Raw genomic sequence first — 18,318 nt, forward strand, 5'->3', positions numbered from 1 at the left:
CAAACACAAAACAATCAGATTTTGAAGCAAGGTAGACATAAATCTAGAACATATGCAGTGCTTGAGTTTCAGCTTGCCCTGCAAGACTCCACCAAAGACAGATACCACCCACCACAAGCTGTGCAAGAGACACAGCAAATATCTTTCTATAGTTATACACAGATATAAAGAAGTGCCTGTTTTTGCCACTTTCCCAGATTCTTCACTACCTGTTATTACGGAAGAGTACACAAGCACTTTAGAAGATATCCAGGGTCTGTTACTTAGGAAGAAACTTTAAGCTCTTCTACAGGGAGTCCTTCCTTCTCATGAGGTGGCCAAAGTATTTGAGTTTCATCTTCAGGATCTGGCCTTCTAAAGAGCAGTCAGGGCTGATCTCCTCTAGGACTGACCGGTTTGTTCGCCTTGCAGTCCAAGGGACTCGCAAGAGTCTTCTCCAGCACCAGAGTTCAAAAGCCTCAATTCTTTGACGCCCAGCCTTCCTTATGGTCCAACTTTCGCAGCCATACATTGCAACTGGGAATACCATAGCCTTGACTAAACGCACTTTTGTTGGCAGGGTGATGTCTCTGCTTTTTAGGATGCTGTCTAGATTTGCCGTAGCTTTCCTCCCCAGGAGCAAGCGTCTTTTAATTTCTTTGCTGCAGTCCCCATCTGCAGTGATCTTGGAGCCCAGGAAAATAAAATCTGTCACTATCTCCATTTCTTCCCCATCTATTTACCATGAATTGAGAGGGCCGGATGCCATGATCTTTGTTTTCTTGATGTTGAGTTTCAAGCCAACTTTTGCACTCTCCTCTTTCACCCGCATCAACAGGCTCTTTAGTTCCTCTTCACTTTCTGCCATTAGAGTGGTATCATCTGCATATCTGAGGTTGTTGATATTTCTCCCTGCAATCCTGACCCCAATTTGTGACCCCACATATTGCTGGAGCCTAGCTTGTAAAATTTTGAGCATAACTTTTTAGCATAACTTTGCTAGGGGAAATTAGAGGCTCCTAAAAATTACAGTGGCAGTGGAAAATGCCATCAAGTTGCAGCTGACCTTAGGCGATCCCATAGGGTTTTTAAGGCAAGAGGCAATCAGAGGTGGCTTGCCATTGGCTTGCCATTGACTCTCTGTAGCAACCCTGGGCTACTGGTGATCTCCCATCCCAGTACTTTTCTGAAACTGGGCTAACCTAGGCCTTCTGGATCAGGGTCCTAAATATTGTGTATGAACCCAAACAACTCTCTCTCTGTATGATGAGTATACTAGACAAAATGACAAGACAAATTAATGGAAGCTAGGCCTATTATTATCCATAATTGCTAAAAGAAACCTCCATGTTCAGAGAGAGTGTAATAGAGGGAGCCTTTGCCTTCCTGGGGCCACTGTTGACTACTCTGGGAGACGGGATGATAGACTAGATAAACCTTTGGTCTGATCCAACAGAGCTCATTTGTTCTTATACTTAGTTACACCAGTTGTCTTTGGTCTTGGAATATAGGAAAGACTTCTCTGAAGATTCATATTAAATAAAACCTAAAATGTAATATTTGGTGTTTATGTTTGCATTTAATTGGTACATGAAAATTTTTATTTTCTTACATGTTTAAAACTTTTTCTTACAAATATTACTTGCATATTTCTGAGAACACTGTTGCATTAAGTAAAAGAATAAGTGAAGTTCTAGTTTTAGTAAGGTCATCAAATATTAAGAACTCAGTATTTTGTCAATTATGACTCAGCTTTACATACAAAGCATTGCAGACTTAAGCGCAAACAAATGTTTAATCATTTAAGTGTTCAGTTCTTACATATCAGGAACACTTTAAAGTTTGTGTAACCTGCCTTTGTTCTACTCCTTGAACACCTGGAGTCCCCAGGTCACTTACTTGATGAAAAAGACAGCCCCCTCTGGTGTGGTGTCCATCTCCCAACCTTTAGGCATTTCTGGAAAGACAGACACAAAAACAGACATCAATGAACTCTTTGATTCAGACTGGGATGCTGAAGGCGTTATATGCTTTTCAAAGGAACATCATTCAAGAAGGTGATTGTTCTTTGAAGACATTACATGATACATATACAAAACTGCATTACACATATCCAGCCTTTGGGGTTTGTTGAGCCTAACACAGGGCCATTCCACACAACCGCCAATGTAGTTAAACGTAAGTGTTATTGTAAAGAGCTACAATTAATAGTGGCAGTTCTTGACAATGCACACAGCCGTTTCTAGCAGAAAAAAAGGCTCTCCCACTAGCACTGTTTTTGTTACCCACAAGTTTCCGGTCTTACTGGAATCGCAACAAAGGAGGCGATATTTTTCCACTTTTTACGATTCCCTGAAAAGCGCTACATCGAAGTACTTTTTTGCGGGAGTGCTATGGATTTTGTACAATGTCGTGCATAATGTTAAAAAAATAGCGTTACACAACAGCTAGACTTCAGCAACATTAGAGCTGTGCTCACAGTCTGCCCTGACTGGTTTTGATTCTCCATGGCCTTGGAGAAGAGGAGAAAAACTGTTCATAGCCTTACTACCTGAAAATGCTGGGTTCTTATGAATTTGATACACTCCTGACCCATGGTACCTATCTAGATGCATTGTAATCCCAGGGTGACAATAAATGGGTCAATGCATTAGGCAAACATGCAAAAAGTACACATTTTTGGACTGAAGGGCTCAAATTTGGATATTGCCAACTCCTGTCATCCTATCCCAACCCCAGTAAAATCCTCCCTCTGCAATTATGCTCCTGCCCTTATTTTATAGGTTCAAGCCAATATAAATTAACAGTAGAACACCTGACTTCTGCTATAAAAGCAAGAGAAATGTCCTTAAATGTAAATTCCATTTTATAGTGTGATAAATCTCACCGTCCTTAAATTCCATAGGCAATATTTAGGAAGGAAAGTACCCATAGATGAATCCTGAGAAGTTTGGGAGTGAGATTGTCAATAAAGAAGAGCCCACAGTTGCGCTCCTCTCTGACAGCTCTTCTGCTTCCCAATTACCAACCTGATTATCAGCTCTATGGAATGTTGCATCTCAGGAAATTTCACCTGAAACTGAACCATCGTAGCATTCTCCACTCCCAAATCACACATTATAGTTTCATGTACAAAAACCTATTGCCAATTTTTCCTTTCACTCAGCTTGTTTCACAGAGCAATGCAAGATGATGTTTGGTATCAGAACTATTCACAGCAGTTCAGCTAGCACTTGATGTTCATCCAAAGTGCATCCAGGTCTGCAATTTATTATAGACAGACAAGAGCTGCAATCCTAAGGACACTTGCTTGGGAGAAAGCCCCACTGAATAACATGGGAACGACTTCTAACTGGACCTATTTAGGATGGCTCCAAAGGGTAAGAGCCTATTCCCATCCGTATGGCCCATGCTGCCTATTATGGGTTGTGGGTGGGTTGTGTAAACATAGCAACCTCTTCTACATGAGTATTCACACGTCTTTTCTGTTAGATGTTTCTTGGACTTTCAGTTTTGTGCTTAGATCCCCCAAATGTAAGAAGCTGCCAGCAACGATGGTGTGTGAATGCATATCATGGTCAAGTGATATACAAATCAGCAGGCTGCTTACAATGAAAGCATTCTGGGCTCCCAAAATCTGCAAGCTTGTAAAGCTTGTAAAACTGATGGAAAGTGCCATTTGTTTCCTGCAATCATAGCGAGTGGCTTCTACATTTCAGCATGTGCACAAACAAAAACTCCAGTTAGCTTCATCGCCATTCAGCTTCTTTCTGACCTCCTCATTGGCACTCCATGGACTCTCATGTTTGGCTGCAGATATTGCAAGAGAGTTTGAAAGGTTTTTCCAATGGAGGATAGTGAAAGGTCATTAAAACACTTTTGGTCATTTTGCAATGGGATATATAGTTAAGCAACATGATCTAAGTAAATAAAAGATTTCCCCATTCGTTGTTTTAAAAATGATGGCTTTAAAAGAGAGAACATTAAATCTACACGTTCAAAAAATGTCTAATCCTAAAAGAATAGGGAATAAGAGAAAATCCTGCCTGTTCTAGCCTCTTCTTAGATATGAAAGAGAATGTTGTACAGGAATAAAAAGGGTCAGACAATGGCTGGGAAGTCCTGGGTCCCAATTCCCACTCAGTTCAAACCATTGGGGGGCAAGGAGAGATCTGGGGCCAGTCACTGTCTCTCAGCCTCATCTACCTATTGCTGTGAGCATGAAAGCGAGAAACATACAGACTTGAATCCAAAGTCAGGTTTTCTTATATCCCCCACCCCATCCTTGCCTTCTATTACAGCTCAAAATGACCTCCAAAATTCAGGCATTTTGCTGCAGTGGGAGGGGGCAGGTAAGACAATTTGCTCTATGGGAAGAAATCCTTCCATCCACAGAAACAGTCCTGTGCAGCGGGATACTAAATGTATTCCAATAAAGGGGAAAGTTAGATGGACTGATAGACATATGGATCTCCCTCAGTTGTAGAATTATGTGCCTAACAAAAGAAGCACAAATCTCTGCTGATCTTATTCCTTTCCCCATTAAAACCTTATTCATTCAATAGGGATTATACAGGCAAGATCCAGAGAATGAACCACCATGAGCCATTTTGGGAGTGGCGGTATAAAAGTTGAAATATAAATAAATAATGTACAGAAGTAGCCTATAGCAGAGAGGAGGAGCAATCTCAAGTCAAAGGAGCAAGCTTGGTCCACAATCTTTTGTAAAGGTTCTTCCTGACAGCACCAAGGCTTCAGGCTTAGGACCCAGTTGAACTGCGGTTTCATTATGAGCATCATGAAGCTGGAGGTGTTAAGCACATATGTCAAGAAGAACACCACATGGATGGGGCCTCAGAGAAAGAAGTAATTGTCATTCTTTCCCACAACACAATTGCTTCTGAGTGAACATTTGAATTAACTTACACATTGACTAGGTAATTTTAATGCCAACATTATATTACATGTAATGCCAATGAATTCCAGACATATTCCTCATCCAGAATAATAGACACATTTCCTAGTAATTTATCCTCATAATAAAAATTCTTTGTATTTTAAAACAATTCATTGCCTTGGAGAACACAAGCAAATGGCCATAACGAAGAGAGCAATGATCTTAGATTATTGACATTCACATATGCCTTTCTGAAAGTGGAAGTCAGATGCTATTCTTACCTAGATGGAAAGGAGTAAAATTGTCGTGAGAAATAATATACTTACTGCAATTGAAGCAATTACAGTCTTATGAGGTCATATTTTCCCCTTACCTGACCAGGTGAAGTGCCCACTTTGGATAGGAGAGCCACTACTTGGATGTGTCCAGCAGGTATATTTGGTCTCATCACTGCAAGGGCCAAGGAATAAACACAATATATCAAAGAGATATATTTTCTAGATATATAAACAAGCCAGAGGTCAAGAACAGAGTCACCCTCACCATCATCAGAAAGTAGAGTTTGGCCTCCAGGACACCATTCTTCTGAGAGTATACTTAAAGCTGACATTGTTGTTGTTAACAAAATAAGAATCTGGATTATGTTGTCCAACTGGAAGTTGGCCAGCAGTTTAGTGGTTGTGCAGCATCTAGAGCCCCTCACCCTAAGATGATGGATATGCCACAGACTGACTGCTTGTACTGTATAGTGTCAGGGGACACGCATCAGAAGAAGAGTTGGTCTTTTGTACTCCACTTTTCACTGCCCAAAGGAATCCCAAAATGGCTTACAAGCACCTTTCCTTTCCTCTCCCCACAACAAACATCCCATGAGGTATGTAGGGCTGAGAGAGCTGAAAGAGAACTGCTCTGAAAGAATGGTTTGAAGATCAGCCCAAGGTCACCCAGCTGGCTACATGTGGAGGAGTGGGGAATCAAACCCAGTTTGAGTATGCAGCTCTAACCACTACACCACTCCGGCTCTCTATGCTAGCTCTCAGTCAAGTAAACTCTCCTCTAAGGCCGGGGGGAAGTATTATTAATAGTATTCCTCTATATTTTTTGATTATGCTTCAAAACATTAAAAACGCTCTACATGTAGTAAGTTTTACAACAGGATCAATTGATAGGTCACTATTATCCTAATAATAGAGGTGGGAGAAAGCAGAAGCTGGGAATAAGCCTAACCACAGCACAGCCAAAGCTTGTACTGGGGATTTCCTCATCCCTTGCTTAACTATTAAAGTACCAGCTGGTGGAGATTGTGCAGAAGAGAAGCAGTGTCAAACTGAAACTAGATTCCAGACAGCGTATCCCAGCAATGGCTGCACTCCTGAGCACAGCAATTGAATCCAGAACCTAGAGCCAAGAAATCACGAAGGAAGATTAGGCTGCAAGTGCCACTTCCAAAAATGGTCAAATACACACAATAACCTTGGGTTTTGTAGCATATTTAAACTTAATGACACTCCTGGGGAATGTTATTGTTCTTTCTGGGTATCTTCACCTTACACTCTCCCCCCCTCTAGTTGTGTGGACACCATCTGTCACAAAATACACAGGAAACGTTTGATCTTGGCAACTACCCCTTATTTCAGGCACCCACCAACCACAGCCTCTTAAAACTAGGAAGAAGACAACTGAACAGAGCAAGAATTTAACATACTTGATAAAGAAGATTCTCCCATCACTGCAAACTCCATAGGTCCACCGGCCAGGAAGGTCAAGCCAATCAACATCCTCAGTGGCCATCCAGCCTGTTCTGCTGTAAACTCCACCAGAAAGGGAGAGCAGGATCTAGAGGCACTGTGACCCTCACCCCTGTTCTCAGGCTATTTGCTTGTTAGGGAGCACAGAATTAAGGTTAAAGCCACCGAGCTAGTCCCACCTTCCACAGAAACTCTATTTTGCTGCAAATAGTCTGGAGGGGAGACACAGCATCTGCTTAACTCTTCAAGGCCCAGCTGCTGTCGCTTCACCCAAAAACTGAAGCAGAGCCTTCTTTCCAGCATCAATGAGAAACATCCTAAACTGCAGGACTCCAGAGAAGGCAGCTTCTTTCTTCCCCTCTGTCTAATTACCACAAATTAACTGTGGGTGATGGGTGAGAGAGTTTTGCCTCCTTTCCCCATGCTAACTGAACCCGGTGTGTCTGCTCCTCTTCCCTCCAGAGCAAGAGGCATTTTCTGTCTCACCATAGCCATCAATTAAAGCTTATTCACCAGGGAAGGTGTGATTTGAGAGCTCTCCCATTGTGGGGGGAGCACATAAATGACTCCACATCATCAGGTGCATACTTTTGACCTCTTTCATCACATGGAAAGGGAAATGACAACTTTACAGTTCATCCAGAAATAAGAAGGAGCAAGGTGTGACCTGGCAGAACAACTTCTATAGTTCACAGGAGCTGACTTTGGTGAGGGAAACTGGTTTGCCCAAAGCTACATGGATGTTTTCCAACCACTATATATAGCAAACATGTCCAGTGAAATGCAGTACAGAGGATAGATAGAAGTAGGGACCTTGTTTATCACTCACTATCTGTATTAATATATATGCACATTTATAACTGCATATTGGTATAGATTTGAGAATAGGTCGGGTAACCAACAAAATAGTTCAGTCATCATAAGAATGCAAACTATGACTTTGCACTGCAAAGTGTGAACATTTCCTGATTTACAACTATAAAGGTAAAGGTAAAGGTATCCCCTGTGCAAGCACCGAGTCATGTCTGACCCTTGGGGTGACGCCCTCTAGCGTTTTCTTGGCAGACTCAATACGGGGTGGTTTGCCAGTGCCTTCCCCAGTCATTACCGTTTACCCCCCAGCAAGCTGGGTACTCGTTTTACCGACCTCGGAAGGATGGAAGGCTGAGTCAACCTTGAGCCGGCTGCTGGGATTGAACTCCCAGCCTTATGGGCAAAGCTGTCAGATGTCTGCCTTACCACTCTGCGCCACAAGAGGCTCATGATGTACAACTATATTGACATTGTTACCCAAATACAAGGTATTCTGATTTAACTGGACAACTTGGCTTATAACTGGAGACTTATCAAGAGGGGGTAACTACAGGATCTCCACCAGCATTTGCAGGGATAAACCACTCAGGTGTGAATTGGAAACATTCTTTATTAAAGAGAATTAAAGAGGTACAAACAAGCACACAAAACAAGTGAGACATGCACACAATATGGTCTAGGGAAAACAATAGGTGAAAAGGGATTGTGTTTTAGGGAGAAAGGCAATATTTACCATTCACAAAATAGAGAGAGGATTCATCAGCAAAACATTCAGTGCTTTGTAGAAAGATTTGGCCATGTTGAGAGTTAGATATATTAATATATAGTAAAGCCCTAAGTCTGTGATCAATTTTTATTAGCAGTTTTGTCAAATTAAATAGTTTGGGATATTTTATAAGACATAGAATAAAACCCAGGAATATTGTAGTTGGGTTGACCTTGAAATGGAGATTTTTAATTATTTTTTCTGTTGTTAGAATTCATGAAAGGTGTTACAACATCAACTGTAATGAGAGATCAACTCATAATTATAGAATCATAGAGCTGGGTGGAGTCATACAGACCATCTTGTCAAAACCTCTGCTTAATTCAGGATCTGCCTAAGGCATCCATAATAAGTATCTGACCAACTGCTGCTTAAAGACTGCCAGTGAAGGGAAGCTCACCACCTCTTTAGGAAGTCAATTCCACTGCTGAACTACTCTTGACTGTGAACCCCCCCCCCCCCCCCGATATCTAGCCCGTATTGTTCTACATGTAGTTTAAACCCATGACTGCGGGTCCTCTGCTGCCAAAAAGCAACCATTTCCTGCCCTCCTCCAAGTGACAACCTTTTGAATTCCTAAAGAGAGCAATCCTGTCCCCTCTCCACCTCCTCTTCTCCAGGCCGAACATTCCCAAGTTCCTTAGCCTTTCCTCATAGGACGGGGTCCCCAGGCCCTGGACCATCCTCCTCACTCTCCTTTGTGACATGGAAGAATGCCCTCAAGCATAGACATAGTTATTTGCACTAAAAGAGGGAAAATGCAGAACATTAACAGGGTAGAACTGCATGACCAGTCTAGCTCATTTTCCCATACCCCTACTGAGAGCTGGATTGTCCCAGGCCTTAAGGTCAGGCAGGGTTTTATACATCAAGGAGGCAGGACACTCTTGGTTTTTGTTAGGCACCAGGAAGGCTAAAACCAGCCTTAACACAACTGAAATACTGCCAAAAGAAATAAACTAGCTTGGCCTAAGAGAAGCTGAGGTCCAACCATTCCAGCTTAGTGCAAGGTTGCCAGCCCCAACGCCAGCCACCAATGGGGGCTGGGAGGGAGAGTTGCCAAATTCAGGTTGGAAAATACCTGGCGATCTGGGGATGGTACCTAGGGAGAACAAGGACCTCAGTGGGGCACAATGTCATAGAGTCAACCCTCCAAAGCATTCATTTTCTCCAGGGGAACTAATCTCTGGAGACTGGAGATGAGCTGCAAGTCCAGAGGATCCTCAGGTGGCATCCCTGGTTTAGTGTTTTCTTGATGGATTTCAGCTGAATCCTAACTATCTTTACTTCCTCATATAGATACATACAATTATAGGCTTAACTACGTTTTACTTCTATCATCACAGTTCTCTTGTATTCCCTTTTCCTGGGCTTACAGGCTTGAAAAAAAATGACTGAATGTGTTTAATCACACCACACATATTATACTCTCCCATATAAATGAAAATAAAGGCACACTTGTATGCCTATAATACATATGCACAGTAAGGGACACTGCCTGAAGACATACATCCTCTTCCATTATAGATCGCTGAAGGCTCTTATCTGTCAAGTCTCCACAACTAGCCACAACAGCTTCCTTGTAAAAATAATTTGGAATGAATATTTAAGTTGCAGCTCAAACTTGTTCAGCAACATTTTGTTGGAATATGCAAGATCTAGTGTTCATACATACAAAGAAGTGACTGGAAAATCCTGAAGGGGCAGTAAAGGAGAGAGCAAGCTAGATTAGGGACCTCCCTGCCTCTGATTGGTTCATTCAAGTGTTTCCCTGTTCTTCTGAGAACAGTTAGTTTGTTCTCTTCCTCTCTCCAACAGATAGACAGGCTTCTGTCTTTTGTCTTTCCTATGCAGTTTGTTCTCTTATTCAATAAATCTGTTTTATTTTAATCAACATGTACTGAGGTTCTATGCATATTTAGACCAAGGGACAAAGCCCTCTGGGGCCAAGGGACCAAGCCCTATGAAGATAGGTTGAGGAACTTGAGAATGTTCAGCCTGGAGAAAAGGAGGTTGAGAGGGGACATGATAGCCCTCTTTAAGTATTTGAAAGGTTGTCACTTGGAGGAGGGCAGGATGCTGTTTCTGTTGGCTGCAGAGGAGAAGACACGCAGTAATCGGTTTAAACTACAAGTACAACGATATAGGCTAGATATCAGGGGGGGGGGGAATTTCACAGTCTGAGTAGTTCAGCAGTGGAATAGGCTGCCTAAGGAGGTGGTGAACTCCCCCTCACTGGCAGCCTTCAAGCAAAGGTTGGATACACACTTTTCTTAGATGTTTTAGGATGCTTAGGGCTGATCCTGCGTTGAGCAGGGGGTTGGGCTAGATGGTCTGTATGGCCCCTTCCATGATTCTATGATTCTATGATTCTATGATTCTAGACTCTGCTAGCAGGGTCTTTGGGCCAATGTGAGCACGTTAGCTTTGAGAGCAAAAATAACAAAAAAAATAGACAAGTAGAATAGCAACCTTCTGTAGCATTGATTAGATAGGCTCACAGAAGGCTATTTCCTGATAAAGAGAGAATGAAGAGTCATCTACTCAAGACAGTACTGTGGAACATCTTTAAAGATCCTCAACTGTGAGATGAGGATCAAGCAAAACAAATAGACAACAAAAACACAGACAACAAAAAGGCAAGAGGGGCCATAATTAAGGGGCTGACTGTTAGAGATATTTTTGAGTAATTCCAATGCAAAAGGATGGGGCAGATATGGTCTGAACTCCAAAGGCTTTATGTAAATACATTATTGAAAAGCCAGCTCTACATACAAGTCTATTTAGCACTAAGATGGCAGAAGGGGATAATTTGCGAGAGCATCTAGACCAAATATTTGCCCTCACCCAATGACTAAGATGTGCAGAAAAAGAAATTGCATAGGACTTAATTGTTTTATTGCTAATTAGCCTGCCAGAATCTTTTTGAAGCTAAAGACAGTATGTGTCTCACAGAGGTGATAAATCATCTTGACAAGACATATAAGAATAAACAGTCTGAAAAGTCCAAAAAGGTCTGAATCAAATGTTAATTAGGTTGCCCTGCATATAAAGAATAAAAATAAAATAATCTACAATTTCTGTTGAAAACCAGGACATATAAAGAAAGACTGTAATGCTCATAAGTAGAAAGTTGGTTTTCAAAAGGATATAAAGAGGCAAAAGTACAACTGCCTTTGAAAAAATGCTCCAGTATGGGATAACAAAAGCAATAAATATTTGCTTGTTTCTTTGTTTATAATGGTATTTGTTCACTGCCACTCCTGGCACAGCTGGCTCTAGGCAGCTTATATCAAGATAAAAACCATACATAAAATACAACCCCCATCCACTCCATCCTCCCCACCCCCTTCCTGCAGCTCATTGGACAGCTCCTCCCCCACCTCCTGCCAGATGGAAGAGTTTTTGGAGGAGGGACCCAATCGATGTTCCACCACCCATCAACAAAACACCTGGTGGAAGAGCTCCATTTTACAGGCCCTGGAGAACTGCAAGAGTTCTGACAGGGCCTGTAACTTTTCTGGGAGCTCATTCCACCAGGTCAGAGCCAGGACTGAAAAGGCCAGGCATACTTCTCTTGGGCTGGGAACCACCAGCCTGTTCAAACTCACCAGCCTGTTCAACACTCTGCAAGAGGCATGGGGAGTCAGATGGTCCCTTAGGTATGCTGGACCCAGAATGTAAATGGCCTTAAAGGTCAAAAACAAAACCTTAAACCTGATCCAGAACGCAACTGGCAACCAATGCAGCTGCCACAGCACAGGCTGGGCTTTCCATGGTGTTCTTGTGAGAACCTTAAGAGCTGCAATGTCCAGGTCAGGGATAAGGGCAGGCCGATGTACAGTGAGTTACAGAAGTCAAACCTAAAGGTGGATAACCGTGGCTAGATGCTCTAGGAGAGAAAGCAGAAAGGGGATTGGCTGCCTGGCTTGAGTGACAAGTGGAAGAGAGTTGCAGATAAACCGTATTGCTCTCTTCTGCCATTTCCAGCAGCACTTGTGGAGGGTAAGAACCGTGAAAAGGCAGCAGACTACAGAGATGGCAAGAAGTTGAGGAATTGCTGGAGGCACAATAATATTTAACGCTATGCCATTCAGCTGGCGTAATGCTATTTTTTGTGATGTGTGGAAATGCCCTTACATTTATTAGAACATGTGTCAGGGTGAGGTTTTTCCTGAACCAGAATAGTTTTGCAGTGCATCTTTTTGAACAAAGAAGAGATTGGACTTTTTAAAATCTAAAGGGCACGTTTTTGCTAATTGGAACCTCTTCATCAGCTGCTGACAGAGTGCTTGCAGAGAATAGCAAAACTGCTTTTCATGGTTTGTTGTTTTGCTCAGGATTTGCTGGGGAGGAACTTCACTCATTTTCATCCCTTTAAGTATAATGCCTATCATTATGGGGTGGGAGAACACATTAACTGGCCATCTCTTTCCCTGCCCCCAAACACTCTCCATAGCTTTATTCCTCCTGCTCAAAGCAAGGGAATTTTGCATTCTGCCCTTTCTCCCAACAAGGACTTTAAAACTGTAACAGGCTGTCTCTAAGTTTCAGCTCCCTGTATTCAAAATGTGATGTGATCTTTTGGAGCAGACAGAGTTGTGGCTGTCTAGGCAATGATGAGAGGCTAAGTTATATACCATCCCTCATCACCAAACATTTCATAAGCCAATTTGATGACACAACAGCATTTCATCCTACCAGGAAGGACAGCACTATAGAAATGCTAAACATATCCAAGCGGCAGGACCTTGTCATCATGGGTGACTTCAATTTCCCAGATGTGTGCTGGGAAAAAAACTCTGCAAAGCATCCTCAGTCATGCAACTTTCTGACCTGCCTGGCTGACAATTTCATTTATCAAATGGTAGATGAACCCACAAGAGGTTCAGCCATACTGGACTTAATACTGACCAACAGGCAAGAGTTGGTGGATGAGGTGAAGGAGGTGGGGACTCTAGGAGGAAGTGACCATGTCCTCATAGAATTCCTTTTGAGATGGGGAGCCAAGGAAGCTTGTAGCCAGACGCGGATGTTGGATTTTCGTAGGGCAAACTTTAATAAACTCAGAGACCGATGTGTGTCATACCATGGATGAGAATGCTGGAAGGGAAGGGAGTATGTGAAGCGTGGGCACTACTCAAACAAGAGATATTGCATGCTCAATCAATGACTATCCCAGAAAGACGAAAACACAGCAGGAGCTCTAAGAAGCTTATTTGGATGAACAGAGAACTTCAAGGGGAACTAAGAAAGAAAAGGGAAATGTTCAGGAAATGGAGGGAAGGAAAGAGCTCTAAAGAAGAGTACCTACAGGTTACTAGGCACTGTAGATCAATCATCAGAAAGGCCAAAGCTGAGAGTGAGCTAAGATTGGCCAGGGAAGCCCACTGTAACAAGAAAAGATTTTTCAGTTATGTGAGGAGCAAACGTAAAGTAAAGGAGGCAATAGGCCCACTGTTGGGTGCAGATGGACAAACTCTAACGGAGGATGCAGAGAAAGCAGAAAGGCTTGACGCCTATTTTACATCTGTTTTTTTTCCCACAGGTCAAAGGGTTTAGGCACATCTAGGGCCTTTTCGCACGGGGATCTTTGTTGCAAATTGTTTGTGGAATGAAAAATCGCCATTTAAAATAGTGGAATTCGTCGTTATGCATACCTGCCTTTGTAGTGGAATCAGTTGCGTTTTTAGCGTTTCCCACAGGCTTCCGGTCTCGGCAGAAATCGCTAGAAAGGAAGCGCTATTGCCAAGCTCGTCCCACCCCTTTCCCTTTAAGAAAGGTTTTTTTTAAAAAAAAACAGACCCATAGCAACGAATCTAGGTAGATTCGTTGCAACGGAGAGACCCATCCAGCTGCCTAATGTGAGCTGTCGTTTGATTGTATGATCGTTGGCACGCTGCCTCGAGTGATAAAAAAAAATCCCCCCCCCCTCTCACGGGCCCGATTTTCGGCTGAATTAATGTGTAAAAAATAAAGGGACTTTATTTCAGCAAACGGGCTTTTATGTGGTTTGTGCTTAGTGACTGAAGGTGAAGGACTGAAGCCAGGGAAGCCTCTAAACAGAAAGAGGCTCGCTGGTGCGTTTATCCCCGCTCGCTCGGAGAAAAAAAAATGGCGAGCGCTTCGCCGGAAGTTTGGAGGACAGGCTCAGGAGGAGGGACTTTGAAGAACCCGCAACAATGGTAACGCACAGGTCTTTAGCGCTAGTGTTGCAGATTGGTTGCAGGAGTGTATCGCTATCCGGAGGGTGAATCCACTTTTCTGGATTCCCCTGAAAGCGCTACAACGAAGCGCTTTTTGCTGATTGGTTTCAGGAGTGTTGCAGATTGTCTGCGACGTCGTGCGTTAAGGCAAATTAGTAGCGTTTTCAATTAGCAACCATTGTGCTATTTTGAAGCCATGCGAAATGGCCCCTAGAGATGGCAGTAGCCAAGAGATAGTGTCTGGGTGGCAGGTTGACATGGACAGAGAGGTTGTCGAGAGGCATTTAGCTGCACTGGATGAGTTCAAATCCCCTGGGCCGGATGAAATGCACCCAAGAGTACTCAAAGAACTTTCCGGAGAACTTGCAGAACCCTTGTCCATCATCTTTGGGACCTCTTTAAGGACTGGAGATGTCCCGGAGGACTGGAAGAGAGCAGACGTTATTCCGATCTTCAAAAAAGGGAGGAAGGATGTCCCGGGAAACTACAGACCAGTGAGTCTGACCTCTGTTGGATACAATTTTTCTTGGATGTTTTAGGATGCTTAGGGATGATCCTGCGTAGAGCAGGGGGTTGGACTAGATGGCCTGTATGGCTCCTTCCAACTCTATGATTCTATGATTCTATATAACCCCATCCCAAATTATAACTTCTGTTAAACAGATTTAACCATTGGAGCTAAATATCTGCCTAGCTTAGTGTTCTGCTGCTACTCCATTTAGATCCAATTCTATGTTGAAAATGTGACTTCAGTGCTTTCACCAATCCAATAACCCCAGCTGGTTTTGAATAATAAATGTTAACATTCCTATGGTGGCTAAGAGTGGGAATAAGGAAACAGCCTGATATCTGAACACTGAGCTAACACATCCTGTCTCAACTTTTTTACCATTGAGAAACCCCTGAAACATTCCTCAGGCTTTGAGAAACCTCGGAAGTGGAACAACCATGCAGAATATGATTGGGAAACACAGCTGTGTACATGCACACCTGGGGACCCATCCCTTCCCACTCCCTCCAGGCCCATCATAGGCCATTTGGGGAGGAGTCAACATAACCATATATAGTCATATCACCCAATAAATGTTTAATAAATTTAAGGAATCAATAAAAAATGAATTGACTCCCACCCATTCAGGAACCCAGTGCCGTCAAGAAACCCCAGGGTGGCAACACCATCTCTCCTGTTATTGTAGTTCCAGCAGGGAGACCGCAGAGCAAGTTATGTCAAGCCTTTAGCAGATTACCATTACATGACTGACAAGCTGTGTTTGGTTGGGGTGTAGGTGTACAGGCCATCTGCATTCATGGATGTCACAATAGAGTTTTCTATGAGATAACAAGATTGCCGTTTCTTCAGGAAGTCTTTCGATGTCATGCAGCAAAGGGATGAGGATAGAATCCATGCCAACAGAGAGTAAAAGAGTGCCACTGGTCCTGCATGTAGCAATTGAAATTCCTGAGATATCTTCAATAGCAACCCATGCATAATGCATACAGTTTACTAATAGCAGGTAGGAGATCAATTGTCTGGTTGTGGGAGTTGTCTGTGTGTCTATTGACAACTTTTCAGCAGGTCACATGCTTCAGTGGGATTCAAGGATAGCCATGTGTATAATGTATTGTTGGTGAGTTGTCTCGTGTAACGATTCTTGTTAATGATTCCCACAGTTTCCCCTTACTTGGTATCTTCATAATATCAGAATGGTTTCTGGGGCTATTGATGGCATTGCATGTGTCTGATCAAAGATTATACAGCAAGCAATATAACAATAACTTATCCTAGCCAGCATTAGCCCATGCCACTGTCCTCAAAGATGATAGCAGAAGAACACAGTGGTATGGTGGGAGTGACCGTTGAAGGAACAGGGATAGGACTTAATAACAATAGCCCTCTTTCATTGGCTGCTGCTGCACTCAAACAATAGGAGAACACCTGAGACTGGGGAAAGGGACCATCTACCTAAGACACAAATATACAACGGCCAGGATAGCACACCTAGCAGACACTTCAATGGGAAGCCTTTCTATATAGACCTGACAGGCAGTAGGTTAAACCCAAAGGCATCAAACATACTCCCCCCCCCACTTGGGAGGCTACACAAAGACATCCCATTCTCTGCTTACTCCTGTTCTAGTAATTCTGAAGTCTTTGCTGCCACCTAGTGAGACAAGATGCCATAGAAACAAGGTCCACATATGTTAGGATCATATTCTTGCTAGAGCAGACTCAGGAATCGTAGAAACTGTGAGCCTCCTTGAGGTGCCAGGGATTTCAGGAAACATGGCTCTTTTGGCTGATAGTGATTGCAAATGTGGGTCTCCATGAACCACAGAGTGAAGACCACTGGATTAGAGCATAGGGTGGAAATTTGGAGATTTTAAGAGATTCCCCTCCCCTTTTTTTTTTGGCTGTCAAGTCACATCTAATTTATGGTGATCCCTGCTGGGGTTTTCTAGGCATGAGACATGGTTTGCGGTTGGCTGGTTTTGCATCAAGACCCTGGAATTTCTTGTTGGTCTCTCATCCGGATACTGACCAAGTTCGACCTTGCTTTGCTTTCAAGATCTGACAAGATCAGGTTAGCCTGGGCTATTCAGGACAGAAATCCCAAAAGAGATAGACACTTTGTGCCATTTATTTTGTGCTATTTGCTAGGGGGATATTCTCCTCATTCTTGGTGTTAAGTTCTACAATATGGCTTGGAAATTCTGGTAATGGCTGTCTGGAGAATAGGGGAAGTGCCCCCAGGGTAGTGGGAGTTGGACACACTAAGACTCAAGCATGTGAAAAACAGCTGAAGTCCCATGTACATTCTGGCCTGTGCATAGCTTGGTTTGTTCAGTGATAGAATGCTGATCTCTATGACAAAATTTGTATCAAATTCTGGTGATCAGTACAATGCTTTTACATCTTCAAACAGGGAAGGATAGATTTTTCTACAAAAGGGTCCCTAGATTTGCAGAAAATATTAAATTAAAAAGCAAAAAAAAAAAAGTTAGAGGTTTTTAAGGAAAACCCAAAATGATAAAAGGGGTACCTGATTCCCTCAGTGACTTTTGCTAGATCCAGCATTCCAGGCTTGCTTCTGTCGGTAAAAGGCAGGGATAGGAGGCAGGCCTGTTTGGCCTTAGAAGAAAGACACATGAGGGCCTGAAATAACATAAAGGGAAACAAAATCCCAACCTGGAAAACAGGTGAGAGCCACAAAGCTTAGAGATAAAATTGTATATAGAAAATATAAACAATTTATTAATGGAGCTCAAAAAGAAATCAAAAATAGAGCTCAAAAAGAAATCTTATTGGGCACCCATATATCATCTCAAGTGTGTTTGCTACTAATGCCAACAAGTTCAGACCTAGCGCATTTCGATCCTACTGCTCTGTCAATAGACAGATCCTACTGTCAATAGACAGATACACACTGTGGTACATAATTTTCAGCAGGGAGGTAGATACTTCTTTAATCTGCTGTGGTTGGTTCTGGTCCTGCAATATATTTGTATTGGTTGTTATAAGCCAAGCAGAATTCTCAGCCAGCAAATATTTCTTATTCCTCCCGTGTACTGGAAAATCCTGCCGTGTGTTACTCTGCAAGAAGGTCCAGAGTGCTTTTTACCGTTCAACAACAACCACTCTGTAAAAGCTAGCATGGAACAGTGGTTGGAGCTTCAGACCAGGTAAGGTCTGGGAGACCCAGTTTTGAATCCCCATCTTGCTGTGGAAGTTCACTGGAGGATTTTTCATCCATATTTTCAGACTAACCTACACTAATAGGTTTTTGCACAAATACAAAGAAGGTTGCTTTGGTCTCCACTGTGGAAAAAGACCATAGTTTTCCTTGGAAGACTTTTAAGGACAAAAGGAGATGGAAAGCTGAAGACAGAAGGGCAGATGATGGTAAGTTG

The 18,318-nt window shown here is 42.7% G+C and overlaps 1 protein-coding gene across 9 annotated transcripts in view; it reads right to left on the reverse strand.

The window, feature by feature from the left end:
* Positions 1-6,717, reverse strand: part of PLEKHA6 (pleckstrin homology domain containing A6) — a 225,659-nt gene extending 218,942 nt beyond the window's left edge. For 3 of the 9 annotated variants that reach the window (XM_077334649.1, XM_077334646.1, XM_077334643.1), the window contains exons 1-3: positions 6,582-6,717; positions 5,250-5,326; positions 1,879-1,936 (exon numbers count right to left, since the gene is read on the reverse strand). In XM_077334649.1, coding sequence (XP_077190764.1) covers positions 1,879-1,936; positions 5,250-5,326; positions 6,582-6,667 — 221 coding nt within the window. In that variant the 5' untranslated portion in view covers positions 6,668-6,717. The remainder of the gene's footprint in view (positions 1-1,878; positions 1,937-5,249; positions 5,327-6,581) is intronic. The other 6 variants (XM_077334645.1, XM_077334644.1, XM_077334648.1 and 3 more) reach the window with 2 other exon arrangements.
* Positions 6,718-18,318: the final 11,601 nt, after the last annotated feature.

Source organism: Paroedura picta, chromosome 4, assembly GCF_049243985.1.
Source record: "Paroedura picta isolate Pp20150507F chromosome 4, Ppicta_v3.0, whole genome shotgun sequence".
NCBI lineage: Eukaryota > Metazoa > Chordata > Lepidosauria > Squamata > Gekkonidae > Paroedura > Paroedura picta.